Raw genomic sequence first — 20,071 nt, 5'->3', positions numbered from 1 at the left:
ATAATTGGAAGAATATTTAAAGAAAATTGATTAGTTGTGAAAATTTCTGAATTTTGGAAATTCTATGATTTCATGAATCTCCATAACAAAGGTATAAAAATTTCTATGAGAATACAGCAAACCACTAACTCTTAACAATATAAATCCCCACGCTTATTGAATGAGGTGAAAATGTTTGAACCAGCTAGCATTGCAGCAGAATTGTCGACTACAGTGTTTGCAGTCAAAAAAGAAGTTTTCTCCTTTAAATTTAAAAGTAACAAAACTCTATTCTTCAAAAGGGAAATTGATCCCCCACCTCATTCATGTCACTACGTGCCAACAATTTGACTGTTCTTCTGCATGCATCAAATAAAGAATATTATTTGCAGATTAAAAACTGTCAGTGCATGAGTTTCGAACAACAGCAACTGCAATTTAATTCAGTAATTTTTCTTCAATATTATGAATAGTAATCCAATTGATTCTCTGGAGTTAGAAAACAATGTCGCAATCGATAAGGCAACAAACTTAAGGTAAACAAATACTACATATATATATATATATATAAATTGGCAAATCATTGGGAATCCAATTTATTACATAAGAACTGAAACCTTTAGAAATATGAAAGTGATTCAGAAGGTAGCTTCTCATGTTAATTCAAAAATCATCTATTTCTCCCCAATACCCTTCAGTTGTTAAATCTGAGAGACAATTGGATAACCCCCATTTTTTATATTGAAGGTATTCTTTATAAGGAAAGGCTTTTATGCTGAAGGTATTCTTTATAAGGCAATCAAATACAAATAGTACTATCAGTCTCAGGGATCGTAGCATGTTTGTAGTCAAACCTTCACTGTGTGAACTTCTGCTACTGAAGAACTGAGATCTTCTCTTGACTGAGATCTCCTGCTTGAAAGTTTTCTCTGACTCCCATGGGGTGTCCAGGAGGATCCAGCACCATTGATAAACAGTAGTTGGCCTAAGCTACCAGATGAATAACTATGAGCACTGGCTAATTGATTCACTGAAGGTTCTTGAGTATTACTGCTTCCCAAAACATGTCCCATGCTAAATGGATGCTGCTCAGAAGCATCAATTGTAGGACTGAGTGGTGCTTTTATCTTTCCCTCAACTGCAGTTTACAAATACAAATTGCAAAGTCTCAATATTCTTTCATTAACCCATGTGTCAATTGAAGGCTAGCAACATGACAATTAACCATAAATTAATTAAAATTGGCCATCCTTTTCTGCAACAGAAAAGAACGCCAAACATTAAAATCTATATGTAAACCATCCTCAGAGAGAGTTATTGTTGTAGAAATGTCGGCATTCATTGATTGACCTATTGAATTAACAAGTATGCAAGTCCATGAAATGCACATACACAATTCAACCAGACTTCCTGGACTTATTAAAGATAGATAATCTATGGACAAAAAGATAGGATAAAAATATTTGATTCATCCAGCCAGTCTAATGAAAATGAACTAGTAACCAACTATGCAAGAGCTGATCGAGCAAACATCATATCAAATATATCTACTGGAATAGTTTGAAATGTCATAGCAAAATTTTGCTAAAGAAAAAATGGCATTGGATCAAAGGGAAGGAGACCAAAATAGATTCATGATTTGCTATCTATGCAGTTCAGAACTATCAGATGTATATCAGTGTCTAAACCATGATAGTATTCACTCTGATATAACCAATTTTTCTGACTAAAGCATGGGAGATGGTAAAGCTATTGAAATGGAGACTCTTACCAGAATTAATAGGACTCCACCTCTGGAAAGGGAGGCTAAGAACAGAGCTTGGTACACTATTGTGCCTGTGGAGTGGGAGATATGATCGTCGGAATAATTTTGGAATCATTTTTCTTATGCAGTATAGTGCATAACAAAGAAATAAAACCAAAAACAAAAGCATTGCCACAAGGAAAGCTGGATGCATGTCTGTTGGCACAATCTTATAGCCATGCACTTCAGATAAATTTGAAAATGTCTGCCCAGCCTCCAATAGGGCTACTGCCAATGTCCAAGTAATACTACCAGAGCCAATAACCACCTGACTATCATTGATATGCAACCCATCTCTCAAAAGGGATATGACATAAGGAGCCCTAAAACAATATTGCTCTATGTATGGTTGTGGTGCAACACTATTCATTGCAGCTTCCCATGGTTTAACACAAAACTCCTGGCCCTTTTTAAGTACATCTTCAAGAGAAGCCTCAGAAGATAAACCAAAAAACCGGAAAACCACAAAGAAACCTGACATGGCATAAAATTTCCCATGAGGATGCGGTAAATCGTCACTGAGAGCACATGGTTTAAGTTCACAATCAACAGTAGAACTTAAATGCGTCCAAGCTGAGAGATTAACAGCTAATTTTGCAAGGGCATTACACTCCTCCCACTGAGGAGTACCAAGTAGTTCGACAACTGTTCCAGTTCTCCCTCCAAACCCAGGAGTCGCTGCTAGGTTAGGGGTACAGCGTGAACATGTATATTCTTCCTTGTATCCACTATTTAAGCAAGGATGTCTAAGTTGGAACTTCTCATTGTTGAAACCATCTGAAGTACCAACAACCTTTCTGAAAAGATGAGCCACAGATTTGTCAAATGCTTCATTCAATCCAAAACCTGACAGAGAATAGGCATTAAGATAGTGGCTAGTAGATGCAATCCTCAAACTTATACTTGTATCATGATGTGTTAGTGTCTCTGTCTCAAATGTAACTTGTAATGATGAACCCCCAAGATCCAGTGACCCATAAGTCTTCCCAACTGGCAAGGAGCCCAATAGACCCATGTGATAGTTAAGAGCTATCCACCCATAGTATGCTTCCTCCATACCAGATATAATCTTAATCCAATCTCTCCTGCATAAAAATGATGAGTTCTTCAAAACATCCCATGCTTTGTTTAGAAGCCAATCTGAATCAGATCCAGGCAACCCACGTACTCCAGCAGTAGCAAGTAGAAACACAGATGTGCCTCTGTGAGCATGCTTTGGTATTTGTTTCTCGGCCCACTGAAGTAGTGGATGCAAAGCAGCCCTTATGCCCGATTCATTATGAACAAGTTTATCAAAACCAGGCTCAGTTTCCATACGCTGGTAAGCGCGGCCACTTTGCATTCTAGGATTCCTTTCAGGATCTTCAGGCAAAGATTTCAATGCAATAGGAAAGTTTTTATCACCTTTTTGGTCAATCAACCACTTATAGACATACGCACGAGTGCCAGTACTGCCACAATCAAGAACAACATAATACCTAGATGCCTCTTGCGACAAATAAGAATGAACAAATTTGGAGCATACAAATATCAATGATAGCAATAATAGAAGCATGGTGATGCCTAGAGTTGCCCGTGCCCATTTTTTTGGTTTAGGTTGAGTTAGTGGTAAGGATTTCTCCTTCACTAGGCTTGATGGGATAACTTCATTTTGAAGAGCATGAAAAGGTTTCGAACGCCCATAACTCCTGTCATCTTCATGTTCATCTGAATTTAGTTTAGAGAATGACTTCAAATCTTGGAGAGACAAGGAAAGCCGCATAATGCTTTTCTTTTCAGGAGATCCAGCACTGCAATGCAACCAGATTTTGCAGCTAAAAAAAGAGGTAGTACAGTGACCTTAAAGATTCATTCATTCAACTCCACTTTGATGCCAACACTAGATAGAAGCAACTTGCAAATTTTCTGTATATGGTTATGCACCTGAAAATATATTCGACAGCAAATGTTGTGAATGAAATTAGATTATTGTATCACTAATAACAAGACAAAGAACAAGCATCTTATGTGAATGTATTATTTACCAAATAGATATACTTAATGAAGCGGATAAATGTAGTGGATCTGCAGTGAATGGATTGGATGTAGTCGGTGTAGTGATTATGCATTGGCTGTAGTGGAATTTAAAGATTGTATATAAAGTGTATCATGACAGAAAGAATCAAATAGTGAATATGTTTTTTTTTCCAATCTCAGGCATATTGATGAGTTCTTTCTTTAACTTAAGAAACCATAGGCAACATAGGAAGAGGAAAAGGAAGAATAATAAGTTGGCATAGTAATGTCTTATAAGTGGTTAAGGTAGACACATATTCACTAGAACAGTATATGCATATGTAGTGCTTCACATCATATACGCATGGTATGTGATGCAATCATTTTGATTAGCTCATCTAGACCGAGCTAGTCTATAACTTTCGCCTTAGAATATGTAGGAATAAAGTTAATAGATTACACATCAAGTAGATGATTTATCTACTCTATGTTTTATTTTTTCCTGATACAAAAAATAAACAAAACAAAAGAGAAAAGATCCTTAAAATGAAGGGATATAATAAGTGAAAAGAACTAACTCTCAGATGGGTTAAACCAAAGGAGGTCAAATTTGTATCTTTTAAGGTCATTAGAGGATTAAGATCTTACCTAAGAATGATCCAACCTTGGAACAATGAAAGGTTCATAGTATGATTACATTGTAAGGTTGTAAGATCTTATGATTTAATATTTTTTGAAATTGTATTTAAAGCATACAATTTATTTTATTATATATATTATTATTATGAACCATTTAAAATTTGTATCATTTGATATCATAAAATATACGATTTACGTAGAAAATAAATGAATAATGTAATATGATTGTGAAGCGTTGAAAGATAGTTAGCTCTTGTACTACTTTGTAAATTTAACTAAATTTTTTTTTATAAAATATATGATAATGAAAAGGACTATTTTTTCTACTTGGAAGTTAAAAATGCTTCTCATATAATGCAATTGGATGGTATGGTATGAAAAAGCTGTCTACTTTTTATTGAATGTCAAATAATATGAATGTAAGTTTAATTTATTAGATTAGGATTGTGCAGATCAAGATCCTACCTAAGAATGGTGAGAAAACATAGAATTGGATTGTAGGTTCACAAAATCCTGGTCCAATTAAAATCCTACTTGAGATTTGGATCATATTTTCCAATTTGAATGTAATAAGAACCTAATATCCAGATTGCAAACTGGACAAGAATAATGTGGAGAGTTAATGAGCCATATCAACCAAGAAAAATATTCAAAATTTACTTACATCTCAAAGTTGAAATTAATGGATTACAAAATAGTACATATGAGGAGAGAAAGGAGTGTGGTGATTAAGGGGAATTCAATGACTATTTAAGGAAGATTATTAATTGTACCAAATAATGTTTTGATTTTTTGTATAATCAGTTTATATGTTTCTTTGGTTTAATTAGTAAGTTCACATTTAACTTATTACAAATGAAAAAAAGCAAGGAGTGTGATGATTAAGAGGAATTCAATGACAATCACATTTCTTAAAAAAGATTATTGTTGCACCTGTCAATGTTAGTAAATTTTTTGTATAATCAGTACATATTCTGCCTTGATACTTGCTAGAAACATTGGTCTTATTTAGGTTTTGTTATCCAAAGCAAGTGTAGATTATTATTTGGGATCTCTTATGAAGTCTTTAACAATTTTTTAATTATTGATGAGTATGCATTATATATACGCAGCCCGCTGCATGTCACCTGAATTTGCAATCTAAACCTGCTGTACTCATTTGTGATATTGTCTAGGATCATCCAGAGTAGTAGTTCCATGATACTTGAAATTAGACTTCCCACATTATGGTGAATTCAAAATTGGCTCTACCAATATGGACCACTTCTGTCAACAGTATGTGAGAAGCAAGAATCAAGTAGAATTTTTCAACCTCATGATGATGTGTACTTATAATTCTTAAAGTTTGATGTCAATCAAGCTGAACTTATCTTGCGAAGACTTCAAGAACTACTACAACCTAAACTTGAGGATAACAAACCCGACAACTGTTGAAATTCAAGGAATTATTAGGAGGCAATACAAGTTTAGAGCCCTTGGCTCCGACAACAGTGCAGGTATCTCGTTCACCAACTAAGAAAATAATTTTGGCAAAACACCATATTAAAGGTGAAGATCAAAGCCCATCAACCATGGGATCTGATAGATTCCATAGATCGTGCTCGATCATAGAAACAGTTGCAGAAGTAGCACAGGCGAACCTCATTAGTATTAATGATACCACATGAGACCCACTTTCGCATCAAACTGAGACAATCAATCCCAGATCTACAAGGTAGTAAACAAGGATGCGGTGCTTCTTATTCGCCACATTTAACACTTGAATACGATACGACAATGCAAGTGGTTGGGTGTGCCTGAAGATTCCATGACTGCATACTAGTCCACGTTCAAATCAAACCAGAAAGGAGATCTAAACAATACCTGTCCGAAGACGATGCGTGTCCCCGGCGTCGACTCCCGCCGGTTGCAGCCCGCGGAGAGACGAAGATCGATGAAGACTATTACGGCAAGCAGTGGAGCTGCGATTGTCGAACGGACCGCATGCACCCCTCGCCGATCGCCGATCGGCAGAGAGAGCGCGGGAGGACGGCTCCGGATGCAATTGGGGGACAGGCGTCGTCGGGTTGGGGGAAGCAGAAATAGCGGATCTGGGGGTAGGTTCGAGAAATCCGACGTAATTTGAGTCTCGAATAATTAATATTGGAATTTAGGAGGTTATTAAAGAAAAACAATGAATCTATCTATGCTTTACAAGTCTACCTTCTGGCTTCTTCATTACCAGGGAAAATTCTATTCTGCTCCAGGATTTGTTAATAATTTTATTTCACCCTGTAAAATTTGTCCTTTTTTACCGCTATTTTTTATCTCGAAGAATAAATAGAAAAAAAAATAGCATTGAAAACAAGAGTCAAGATAATGTTCTTTATTTGCACGATAAATATTATGAAAATGATCTATTTTAAATTAGTTTGTGAATCAATTTTTGTTAATTTTTTTTCCATCTAAAATTCAGCTAAAGAACTTTTATTTCCTCGTGCACGACTTTCCGATAAGCCAACACATCAAACTCAGCATCATCAAGCTTATGGTGTCATCGAGGGAAGCCCGTGGCTATAAGCTCACAACCATCGACTAACCGTGAGTTTTCAATTTCAGATTGGCCGCGAGCTTACATAGGATGAATTTTAGGATTTAAGATTTAGGATATAAAAAATCTTAAATCCTGTTGGATTCAGTTTGTACAATTGGGTCAAGTTGGCGGCCGGTGCGTTGGGTTGAGCATGATTTGCTCATCAAAACTAGCCCAATTGAAAGACTAAAATACTTTTCTACTTAGAAAATATATTTAAGCCAATTTTTAACTTAAAATTACTAAATTAGTCTCAAGAAATATTTAAAAATTCGCTATAAATTCTATATTAATACATTTAAAAGTATTACTTTTTATATTTAAATAATTTTTCTTATTTTGGATTTTCCATTTTCTAAATTGTTTGCTTTGTTTTTTTTTATTTTAGATATTTTTTTTATTTTATTATTATTATTTTAAATAAATTTTACCTAAATGGCGGCATATTATGCCAACAAACTAAACATAAATCATTAAAACTATTAAAAAGTAATGCTAGATACGGGACCTTTTGCGATATCATTTTTTTTTCTCTAATAGATACAAGAAATTTAGATGACAAAAATTACTAAAGCAAAAAGATTAGATAATGACAATTATAAGTGGGTAAAAATTAGAAAGGCATTTTTTTTATTAGAATCATTGATATTCCTTTTTAATTTATTATCAAAACAGCATTTCATTCCACTTCAAGTTTTTTTTATTTTAAAAAATATCCTTATTTTCTATGATATTATAGCAACTATAAAATTATAATTGTTATGCATTTATAACTTTATGAATAAACAGTTGAAATAATTATAATCTTTTAACTGATAAAATAGAATATTAATCCGTGTTAATTAGAAATAAACTATTTCTATTATAATAGTGATGATTTATAATTATTATAATATAATATTAATTAGTGTTGACCATAAATGACTAATATAGAATCATAATATAGTAGCAATTATGATTCTATATTCCTATAATATAATATTGACTAATATTGATAAAAAAAAGTTATTTATGTTATAACAATTAAGATTTATAGCTATTACAACATAAAATTAATATAAGAAATGAAATATTCATATTATAGCCGTTATGAATTATAACTGCTTTAATATAGTGTTATTGTTATTTGAACAAAAATGATATCACTCATCTAACCCTAAGCGATCTAGCTTTATGATAAAAATATAAAAAATAAGTTTATAATAGTAAATATTTTACTCTGATATAATGACTCTTTATATGAGTTATAATGTTATTATTGTTAATTAGAATTGAAATATCCATATGGATAAATAAGAGTATTTTTATAAATTAAAAAGTGCAAATGAGACATGAAAAAGACTATTTTGACAATTCCGATAAAATGGATGGAAAAAGTTTCAACCTATAAATAGTTTCATTAGAGTTTTTAAAATAACATTCAGTAATTCATGAATTAACAATAATAATAGTTTAAATATTAACATAACAAGATTTGTTGAAATTAAGGATTATTTCAACAATTCTAAAGTTTCAAAGTTATTTCAAAAATAACAATATAGTATAATTTAAATATATAATGTGTGTTGCCGAATTAGCTTAATTATTATGTTAAATTAATTTTAACTTTTATTTTTTTATCTCAGATAATTTAAGTCTTAGAAATTAGAATGCTTAATTACATAAAATATTTTAAAAATATTTTCATCCTTATTGAAATATGTAATTTTGAGGGAGGTAAACGAAATATCTCTTTAATTTAATAATAAATTAATACAAGTAAGTTGTCGGTGCATTTGGCTAACGAGACAGAATTACGACGTTCCGATTTAGGAATCACGATTTGTCGTTCTGTACACGTGTGCAAGCTCTTAGAACGACGCGTGGCAGAGGAGAGGAGGAGGCGTCCCTTCGTCCTCGGCGCATTAAACTGTTGGCGTCCCCATACGCGGCACAACGCAACCACAGCGCAGCACCATCGTTCGTTCTCTTTCCACCACCACAAACCAACAACGCAAACCTCCACCATGATCTCCTTAATTGCCTCCATCTCCTTCCCTCGGCGCCAGATTCCAACGAGGAGGTCACTTTCCATCTCCTCCTCCTCCTCCGCCATCGGCCACGCCGGTCCACAGATCCCCAATCCTGGCGAAAGAGGGAAATTTAACAGGAGCCGAGAGAGAGATAGAGAAAGCAAAGAACTTGAACCCAATGCCGAGCTATGTTGCCAGTGGCGGAGCATAGGTAGCCTCCTGGAACCCCAGCAGCTTGGTAATCCCTAATTCCCTGTTCTTTCGCGTTAATTGTCTGAGATTTCTTCGCTCAAGCGCGAGAAAGTTTGCAGATTTATAGTTGTATAGGATTCGATGTTTTTTTTTTTTATTTGGGTATGGAAATTGATCGATTGCTAATTTAAAGTGAAGATTTTTGAAACATTGCCAATTGAGTTATCGCGATTTAAGGAGGAGGAGGAGATGTCGGGCTACGTCGGCGTTATCGTTTCCGATCCCTGGCTTCACAGCCAATTCACCCAGGTCGAGCTACGAGGCCTCCAATCCAAAGTAAGCATTTTGAACCCAGCTCTCTTTTTGTCCTTAGCGGAAATGTCGCTTCTTAGCAATGAGTCTTGGATCTGGGATCGTCTAGTACCTTTCAGCAAAGAAGGATTCGGGGCATGTCACAGCTGCAACTTTGTCGCCTGTTTTGGCCAAGTTGAAGGCTCTCCGCGGTGTTTTTACGGTGGAAGACATATCTGAAATCCTGAAAGCTTCCGATCTAGATGAAAACCATGAGTTGGAATTCGAGGCATTCTTGCGGGTACACTCTGTTGGCTGCAAACGTGTATCTTGCCTCCTACTTTGGCATTTCTTTATCTGAATGGCACTTTCTTTCATTACGCAGGCTTATTTGGAATTGCAAGCGCGGGCTTCTAACAAAGACGGCAGCGTGAAGAATTCCTCATCGTTCTTGAAGGACAGCACCACCACACTTCGTCACACCATCATAGAATCTGAGCAAGATTTTGCTGTAGCACATATTAATGGTTATCTTGGAGATGACCCGTTTTTGAAGAACTATTTGCCACTTGATCCAGCTACGAATGATTTGTTTGACTTGGCGAAAGATGGCGTCCTTCTTTGGTGAGCTGTAACCATTTTAGGCTATTGTATTATTGAAAGACTTAGTCTGGGTCTTGGGCTATGAGTGACCTATTTTCATAGGACAATCACTAAATGTTGAGTTGGAGTTCCTTTTTTTTTTAAAAAAAAAAAAATCTATTGATGCTTTTGTGTTGATTTTGGTTAGTAAATTAATCAATGCGGCAGTTCCGGGTACAATAGATGAAAGGGCAATCAACACAAAACGAGTGCTGAACCCATGGGAGAGGAATGAAAACCATACTCTGGGCTTAAACTCTGCAAAAGCAATTGGATGCACAGTCGTTAATATTGGTACGCAAGACCTTATTGAAGGGAGGGTATGTCAGATTCTTTCTGTTTAAATCAAGTTATAGTATTGTTCTTTTTCGCTTATCAATTAGGAAAACAATGAATGCTTAAAATTGGAACATATCATCTTTAAGGTTTTGTGGAAATCCCTTACTATTGGAACCATGGACTAGTACTTGTGCTGACACACGATCATAATTTTAGTTATAACTTGAATCATTCTTTGTTATATTACATAATAGTTCACACACATGTATTCCGTGTAGACTCGTAAAGTACATAAAGAAGTCAATATTGGTCTTTGATCGTCTCCCTGTCAATGTAATTGCATTAGATTCATATTTTGAATCATGCATACTCACTTTATGGTATGTTACAGAGAAACATGCTTGAAATTTCTGACCCAGCCATCCAACAGAGAAATGTTAAGTTATACACTACAGAAAAAAAAATTCTCAAGTAAAAGACAAAAGCTTCACTTCGTGTTTTCAAAGAGATCGCTAGAAAAATTACTTACTCTAGCTTTTATAGTCTTGAGAAAAAAGAGCCACTGCTTTCTGTAGACCAAATGAAAAAAAAATGCTTTGAGTCTTAACCTTTCTTTTTGCACAAAGGCAAAGAGAGATTATACATAATGCTAAAAAGATGTAATTGTGCTAGTCTGATCCTCATTAGAAATTTGTAACTGTGAGGTTCAATCTTATTAATTTTTCATAAGAAAATTGTAAAACGAGTACCCTTTGTCAAGTATAAAGCTCCCTAGAAATTCATGTCCCTCTTACTTTTAACTTGATTTTGATCTATTTTGCAAAACTATTTGAATTTTGTCTGACATACTAATTTTTCCAATGCAGCCTCATCTTGTTCTTGCTTTGATATCGCAGATCATTAAGGTAGTTTCTTGATCCCTCTTTATTCTTCCTTACCATTTGCAATTAGATAAGAACCAAAAAAAATTGAGACCTCTATGTTGATATGCTTTGATCCATTTGCCACCTTTGTTCTTCAGGTAATATTAATTTTATCAGGTTCAGGCACTGGTTTCTATATGCACAGGCTATGAGTACTTAATTTGTTACGTGGATCTCTTCTCAGATACAACTATTAGCAGATCTTACCCTGAAGAAGACACCTGAACTTCTGGAGTTAGTAGATGAGAACCATGTATGCCCTTCTTGGTGTTTGATTAGCTTGTTTGCTGATTTATTGCAAAGGGTAACATTGCTTTATTGATATCTTCGTTTGATACAGGATGTGGAGGAACTCTTAAATTTATCACCAGAAAAGATGCTGCTTAAATGGATGAATTTTCACCTCAAGCGAGGAGGATACACAAAAACTATAACAAATTTTTCTTCGGATCTGAAGGTATTATGCTTGGTAGATAAAATAGCAGATAAAGTCCTGAGTTCATGTTCCTACTTTAAAGTGAAGTAGTTCATGCTGTATTGATATAATGAGATTGGCATTCACTATTCTATCCTAGCTGTGTTTTTGTTTTCTGCCTGCAGCCTATTAAAAGTAATTCTCACATCTCAGATATTTCAGATTTCTATTGTTCCTTGAACCGAATGCATTGTCTACCATACTGCTGATGCATAAACAAATTCAACTGTAATTCAAAACAATGCTTATCTTGAATGTTTCTTATGAGGGTAGGTTTTGCATAATAAAACTTTACCTTTTACCCACAGTAAGGCAACAAAATGGTATTCATCTGCCACTTTGGCAGCTGATTTATATCAACTCCAAGCCAAAACATTCAACCTCAACTTGGACATAACCATCTTCCATTTTAATTCCTGCATTGCCAATAGTTCCTCTCTGCTTGCACCCTAATTAAACAAATTCAACTTCTCTGGATGCCCCTCCCAATAGTCTTCTGCATATGCTGCTTACTTAATAGCTAACACATTGCATATTTTCTGAAGGAGAATGCAGTCATTGTTGAGGTAGTGTCCTTCCAGAGTTGTTATAGTTTGAAGCTAATTTATTCCTATATATACACCTATATATATACCATGTGTAATTGCATGGATGATTTTGCACAGCTCCTATCAGGGACAAAAGCAGAACTTGTTAAAAAGTTCAGTAATATCAGTTAACTTGCAATTCAAGCTACCTTCCTGCCAATTTTGTTATGAGGGTAAATTATGAGTTATTTTATCAAATAAACATGGACGTCTATGGAATACTTAAACTGCAATTTTGAGAAAGTTCAGTCCAAATATACCTTTTCTTGATGCAAAATTCATTGTGTCTGAGAAGAATTCAAGTTGATTACTAAATATTGTAAAGTGAAATGTGCAGTAACTGAACTTGCATTTGGAATCATTACTAGGATGCAGTGGCTTACGTATATCTGCTTAATGTCCTGGCACCTGAGCATTGTAATCCTGCAACACTAGATGTCAAAGATCCAGAAGAAAGGGCTAAAATGGTGCTAGAGCATGCTGACAAAATTGGCTGCAAAAGATACTTGACATTTGAGGATATTCTGGAAGGCATCTCTAATCTCAATCTTGGATTTGTTGCACAGATATTTCATTTTAGGTATGAATTTATAAATAAGTTATCTTGGTTTTTTGCCTGCAATTATTTTAACTTGAAAGCTCAACCTTTCTGGAAATTTAATCTCCTATTTTATTTTAAGGAAGATTTGGTTTCTCAGATAATATAACCATGCAACCGTATTAATTAGCGAGTCTATGTCACTAAGGAAGCTGCTAAAATTTGACAGGATGTGCTAAGCTTTTAACTTGAATTTCTTACTGTCTAGCCATGAGTAAGATGCACACCACAAGTATGGTTTCAAAAATAAAAAAAATGGTGGATCCTTATGATTTCATTTAATGATTTCCCTTGATTAACTTGCATGCTTCCTTTGCTTTATTAATTTCTCTTAGTCACTAACTACCTGCATTACCTGAGGTAATAATCCTGTGATTGTCCCATGCAGGAATGGTCTGTCAATAGACAGCAAGAACATTTCATTCGCTGAAATGATGCCGGATGATGTGCAAGTGTGTAGAGAAGAAAGAGTTTTCAGGCTGTGGATCAATAGTCTTGGAATACCTACTTTCGTTAACAATGTTTTTGAAGATGTTAGAAATGGGCAAGCATCTAACTTTATGTTAAATGACATTTCATTTCAGTGGTGTTCTTTGCTAAATTCTGGTTCTCCAGGTGGGTTCTTCTGGAAGTTCTTGACAGGATCTATTCTGGGTCAGTGAACTGGAAGCAAGCAACAAAGCCACCCATCAAGATGCCTTTTAGAAAAGTGGAAAATTGCAATCAAGTAATACAGATTGGTGAACAACTGAGATTTTCCCTCGTAAATGTCGAGGGCAATGACTTTGTTCAAGGAAATAAAAAACTGATTCTAGGTGAGTAGGTTTCTTTTGATAAGACAGTTTGATGACATTATCTTCAATTCAGTTTCAATCTAAATCTGCTGCAGGATAAGTCTCGCCTCTTCTTTTTGGCTTCCGTATGAACTTTTACATGTTAGGCTTAGTCCAAAGAAATATACGCTTTCTAACTTGGTTATTGAAGTCTCCACTGGAGATCCGTCTTCTGATGAAATCAAATCATGTAAACATTGTAATTTTAAGTTTTAATTATTTTTGGCAATCTGTTCTTTGAAGCTTGCTGACCATTATGGTTTCCTTATTTTTGTTGTATTTTTGCATTTTTATCATTGCAGTCATTTCATGCCAACTTTCTTCTTGTAGGGGTCAATAGAGTCATAATTCTAGTGTTGAGCAGAAGCTCTAGAACAAATGTTACTGAGTCATTCATTCTTGTTTTGCTTCATTTGATATGCTTCAGCATGACAGTTCATCTGCTTAATTTTCTGATTTATACACTGAAGAAAAATATCATATCTTTATACAAAAGACATGCAGTGTGAATTCTTTCCGAGTGCCCCTCACGACTAATGATCCAAAATCTTGTTGGGAAACTAAACCCTACAAATCTTCAATCATTCTTTGTTGCAATTTTATACCACTTTATAGGCTTGACATTATCAGAGTTATTTTGTTGGATAAGATTACACAGTTATATGTCACCTTCTCCATAAAATGTCTTTCCAAAAAGTTGTCAAGACACTAAGGAGTAAGAAGAAGAGAGCAATTGGAGCTTATCGGAAACTTATATAGGAATTTTAATCCCACGTCTAGTTCTTGGAGGGAGTTTGGGATTTTAGATAACCCATCAAGTTATATGTTTGGACACCTATTGCATACCATTGGTAGAGGGGATTAGTTTTTTGGCATGAGCGTGATGTTATTAGAATTATTTGCTCATGAACCTGATTTTTCTTCATTATTCCTTTTGTTATAGCCTTTATGTGGCAGTTGATGAGATTTGATATATTGCAACTACTCAAGAACTTGAGAACTCAATCTCAAGGAAGAGAAATCAAAGACGCTGCTATCCTGAAATGGGCAAACACTAAACTGAAGAGCGCTGGAAGACGTTCTCAAATGCAGAGTTTCAAGGTTTAACATATTCTTCAAATCGTAGAACATTATACCCTAATGTTTTCATCATAAATTCTCTTAGCTTGCTTTTCCCTGAGTCTTGCAGGATCCCAGCCTTGCAAATGGCATGTTTTTCCTGGAACTTTTAAGCTCTGTGGAGCCGCGGGTTGTCAACTGGAATCTTGTTAAGAAGGGTGAAACTGGTATGCAATTGTGTGTTTGCGTTCATATTGTTCCTTTTAACAATTATTCCTTTTCTGAGATATAGACAAGTGAAACACTTTTGTTTCTCTTGTATCATTTGTTGGCAGATGATGAGAAGCGGCTGAATGCTACATACATAATAAGTGTTGCAAGAAAGCTTGGATGCTCCATCTTTTTATTGCCTGAAGATATCATAGAGGTAATATCGCTAAGATCTTTGTTGTTTAAGTCGTTTAACTTGTATTCTCTGACATGGCGCATCTTTGGTTCTCCAGGTAAATCCAAAGATGACCCTCGTCCTCACAGCTGCCATCATGTATTGGAGCTTGATTCAACCGCTGGAGAACTCGGACGAGCTGGAATCTCTTGCCGACGATTCATCCTCTCACAAAGCTCCATCTGAAATGTTTCCAGACGATGGCATCTCAGCATCTGATGGAGAAGGTGAGAGTTTTGCCACAAGTATCATATCAACCATCACATCGGAGGATGGTTCTTCAGCAAGTTCAGAGGTAGAAGATGGTTGAATGGAAGGGGAAGGTGCACCTTCAAATTAAGAAAGTTCAGAGGAGCCAATGCATGAACTACTATTTATTTATTTATTTATTTCAAATATTGTGTTCGATGCACTGTGTTCATATATGTGCATATTTACCAGACGATTCTCTTCGGAAGGGTATATATTTTATCTGATGAAATTCTTGTAATCTGTCTTAAATCGTTGGAACATAAGGTCTGTCGTATACTTATCAGCTCCTTCATCCAAGATATCATACACTGGGAGTAATATAATTTTTCAGCTAATATTCTTTTCAGAATCGTTTGTCATTTCAATTTACTTTCTTTGATCTGTTGGTTGGACTTTTCACCCTATTTATTTGGATTGCATAGAAGTGTGGTTCTGTCAAACATATTGATCTTGCCTGGCAATTTTTCAACGCAATCTTGTCAGATGTATTGATCTTGCTGGGCATATCTTCAGCATCTTCTTTGTTTTGTTTTGTTTTGGGTTCAATCTTGTGCATTTGAATCTATACAATTATAAACAAACTCATCTAGCCATCTATAGTTGGGGACTTGAAAACGATGCAACACCGCACCAATTAAAGAGAATGCTTCCAAGTTTAAGCGAGTACATGATCTGCAACTGTCTACTTGAGGGAGAGCAAGCCATCTCGAGGTTGGCCAAACTCCTAACAAAGATGGAGAATGAAACAAACATCATCCGACCTTAGCATTGGAACCGGTAATGGTATAGAAAGTATGCATATTCAATTCATCTATATTTTGAGGGTGCGTTTAGTTGGGGGTTATTCTTGATAATCTTGATTTAGGTAATCGATGATTCTCGAGTAATGTTCGATACCCGATACGTCAGCAAAAGGAATATGCAACTAGAAATCGGAAAACCTAAGAAAACTGAGGATTTTCTTGATTCCGGGGTTAATGATTTTTTTTTTACCTAAAATACCCTCGGATAAGAGAAAAATGTGACAAAAATAAAAAACGTAAGGGAAAAATAAAAATATAAAAAATAAAATAAAAAATTTAAAAAAACCTAAAAAATAAAAAACCATAAAAAAAAATAAAAAAAAATTGTAAAAAACATAAAAATAAAACACATTAAAAAAAAGAAAAAACATTAAAAAAATAAAAAAAGGAAAAACATAAAAAATAGAAAATAGAAAAAACGTAAAAAATAAAAAATACAAAATAATAAAAAAGTTAAAAAAACATAAAAATTAAAAAAAAAGAAAAATGTAAAAAAAATAAAAAAGTTTAGAAAACAAAAAGACTTAAAAAAAATTAAAAACAACATAAAAAATTAAAAAATATAAAAATGTTTAAAAACTTTAAAAATAAGAAAAATGAAAAAAAAATAAAAAACATCAAAAAAACAAAAAAAATAAAAAATACATAAAAATAAAGAAAGAAATGTGAAAAAATAAAAAAATATAGAGTTTAAATAATAATAATAATAATGATATTATTATTATTATGTATAGTTGGTTTTGTAACTGAGGGTAATATAGTAAAATATTAAACTAAGTTATTCATTAAAACCTTCAAACAAATAAGTCTTTGTTGCATTAACTAGGTTGAACCAAACAATATTTGGTTATGTTTTATTCCCCATAACGTTGGTTATGTGATTACCTGGCCAAGGTTATACATGATAACTTGAACCAAATGTACCCTGAATGTAAGAGACAATTAGTCAAGAAGGGGAATATGTTTTATAAGAAGGTTAATTCGACGCATATTCAATTCATCTACACCTTGAATGTAAGAGACAATTATTAGTCAAGAAGGGGAATATGTTTTATAAGAAGAGCAATTCGGGCATTGCGTCTACCATGAAGAACTAACCGAGAGAAAACCCTGACTATGATGACTAAGTAGGAAGACTAGGTAAGTTGAGACTAGACATGAACTACTAGAAAGAAGGACCATTGCCAGACATTACAATAGAAATGCTATAAACCACCTGCTTAGTTCCAATAGAACCTACATGGGGATAGGCTTAACAATGAGATACCCAATGATATTGATCCTGTTCGAAAGCGAAAAAGATGGCGGGCTGGGAACGTGGCTCTGCTATTGACTGGAAGTAGACTCCTCGCTGTCTTGCAAAACTAGGAGCATTAGTGTCGGGTCGGGAAGAGGTTCTCGGTGTTGACCCTCTGACGCTCAAGTCAATCCTTCACTCAGTAGAGAAAAATAACAGCAGTAGTGAATAATAGAGCATGTAGAATCACAAAATATCGCATACCTCTGTCTATAAATGAGAATCCCTTTTATGGTGTCACTGTAGCATCTATGCACGTAGTTCAAAGCGTATACACATTTTCCTAAGCGTCCTAGGAAAAGATAAGTCAAAAAGTATCTCTGACACTTTTCTTTAAGCGAACATACAAATCTCTGATGTGATGCTTGGCTATAATGTTCACTACTCCTGCCATCTATCAAGAAAATGACTTTTACTTAACCGACCGTACTAGGGTTTAGAGCCGCCGCTCCGCTATTCAAACTCCAAGGTAGACACCACTTGGATCTAACATGGACAACACTTAGCCATTTTTTTTTTTTGACTTTTTGATCATTCTCCCGATCGACCACCCTCACTATCTTTTAATTGCCACTGACGTCATCATAATTTCTTAGAAATCATTCAAATTCCCAACCATTAAGCGTGAGGGATTTTCTCGCTTATAACTTAATTTAGCCGAATGGTGCAAGAGTCTCGAGGTGTGAGAGCTCAACTCACTTATAACTCGCCCAAATGAGTTGAAAGTTTTTGACACTTAGGCACAAGGGTTTTGCTCACCTATAACTTGGCCAAACGACGCAAGAGTCTGGAGGCGTGAGAGCTCAGCTCACTTATAATTCACCCGAATGGCACGAGAGTCTTTGAAACTTAGTATGAGGGCTTTGCTTACTTATAACTTGGCCGAACAGTGCAAGAGTCTGGAGGTGTGAGAGCTCAGCTCACTTATAACTCGCTTGAACAGGTCGAGAGTTTTTGACATTTAGCGTGAGGGCTTTGCTTGCTTATAACTTAGCCGAACAGTGTAAGAGTCTAGATGCGTAAGAGTTTAGCTCATTTATAACTCGTCCGAATGGCACGAGAGTCTTTGACACTTAGCACGAGGTCTTTACTCACTTATAACTTAGCTGAACAACGTAAGAGTTTGGAAGCATGAGAGTTCAGTTCACTTATAACTCACCTGAACTGGTCAAGAGTTTTTGACACATAGCGTGAGGGCTTTGCTCGCTTATAACTTGACCGAACGGTGTAAGAGTCTAGAGGTGTGAGAGAACAGCTCACTTATAACTCACCTGAGCGGATCGAGAGTCTTTGACACTTAGACGCAAGGGCTTTGCTCGCTTATAACTTGGCCAAACGACGTAAGAGTCCAGAGGCGTGAGAGCTCAGCTCACTTATAACTCGTTCGAATAGGTCGAGAGTCTTTGACACTTAGCACGAGGGCTTTGCTCACTTATAACTTGGTTGAACGGTGCAAGAGTCTAGAGGCATGACAGCTTAGCTCACTTATAACTCGCCCGAACGGATCAAGAGTCTTTGACACTTAGGTGCGAGGGCTTTGCTTACTTATAACTTGGTTGAATAGCGCAAGAGTCTGGAGACTTGAGAGCTTATCTCACTTATAACTCACTCGAACAGGTCCAGAGTTTTTCACACTTATCACGAGAGTTTTTCTCACTTATAACTCGCTCGTTTATAACTTGGCTGAACGATGAAACAGGTGTGAGAGCTCAACTCACTTATAACTCACCTGAACGGGTCAAGAATCTTTAAGAGTTAGCATGAGGACTTTGCTCGGTTATAACTTAGCCGAATGGTGGAAGAGTCTAGAGGTGTGAGAGCTCAGTTCACTTATAACTGTAAATACCTCGGGTAGTTTTGATATGGTCAACCAGGTTCAGTTAGGTCATGTTGTGTTTAATCCTTATGTCTAAGTGTGCAGGAGATTAAAAATATATAAGAAGTCAAGCAGAAGATGCAGCTAGCGAAAAGGATGACACGAGTGTTAGGGTCGATTTATAGCTAGAGGGGGGTGGGGTGAATTGCTTGTCGCGCTTGTTGTCTTGCTTCGTGATGATGACATGCAGCTGAAATACACACAAAGCACACTTACAACGCTAACATGAAGGATTTACTTAGTATCCACCTCAAGTTGAGGTGACTAATCCAAGGATCCATACACACGAACACTCTCCACTATCAAAAACACTCCTTGATACTTATACAAACCAACACAACAAAATACAACACACGCAAGAAGAAAAATACAACAATACAAAGTAAAACCTCTTCTTGCTTGACCTTGTTGTTGAATAACGCCTCTTGAACTTTGGAAGTGCAACAACACTTGTTCCTAAGAGCTTCCAAGAACTGCTGGTGAGTGTCGGAGAAGATCGCGTGAGCTAGAGAGGAAAA

The 20,071-nt window shown here is 35.4% G+C and overlaps 2 protein-coding genes across 4 annotated transcripts; one reads left to right on the top strand and one right to left on the bottom strand.

Annotated features, from left to right (window-relative positions):
- Positions 1–510: 510 nt before the first annotated feature.
- LOC122051629 (probable apyrase 7) lies at positions 511–6,499 on the bottom strand. 2 transcript variants are annotated; one of them, XM_042612839.1, is made up of 3 exons: positions 6,281–6,499; positions 1,751–3,706; positions 511–1,117 (listed from the first exon to the last, which is right to left on the bottom strand). In XM_042612839.1, exons 2-3 carry the CDS (start codon positions 3,543–3,545, stop codon positions 828–830), a joined length of 2,085 nt encoding a protein of 694 aa, XP_042468773.1. In that variant the 5' UTR covers positions 3,546–3,706; positions 6,281–6,499; the 3' UTR covers positions 511–827. The 2 variants fall into 2 exon arrangements, with proteins under 2 accessions (XP_042468773.1, XP_042468774.1); XM_042612840.1 differs by having other exon boundaries at positions 1,751–3,573.
- A 2,433-nt stretch (positions 6,500–8,932) lies between these two features.
- On the top strand, positions 8,933–15,661 carry LOC122051628 (fimbrin-3-like). Of its 2 annotated transcripts, none has more exons than XM_042612836.1 (15): positions 8,933–9,239; positions 9,387–9,529; positions 9,615–9,785; positions 9,870–10,108; positions 10,275–10,446; positions 11,272–11,310; positions 11,513–11,581; positions 11,669–11,785; positions 12,759–12,970; positions 13,377–13,532; positions 13,604–13,803; positions 14,765–14,922; positions 15,011–15,107; positions 15,216–15,307; positions 15,384–15,661. In XM_042612836.1, exons 1-15 carry the CDS (start codon positions 8,996–8,998, stop codon positions 15,633–15,635), a joined length of 2,361 nt encoding a protein of 786 aa, XP_042468770.1. In that variant the 5' UTR covers positions 8,933–8,995; the 3' UTR covers positions 15,636–15,661. The 2 variants fall into 2 exon arrangements, with proteins under 2 accessions (XP_042468770.1, XP_042468772.1); XM_042612838.1 differs by having other exon boundaries at positions 9,106–9,239; positions 9,392–9,529.
- The last annotated feature ends 4,410 nt before the right edge of the window (positions 15,662–20,071 follow it).

The sequence above is a fragment of the Zingiber officinale genome, chromosome 3A, assembly GCF_018446385.1.
Source record: "Zingiber officinale cultivar Zhangliang chromosome 3A, Zo_v1.1, whole genome shotgun sequence".
Taxonomy (NCBI): Eukaryota; Viridiplantae; Streptophyta; class Magnoliopsida; order Zingiberales; family Zingiberaceae; genus Zingiber; species Zingiber officinale.
Note: the sequence above shows the minus strand (reverse complement) of the source record. Positions and strands in the feature narration are given on the sequence as shown.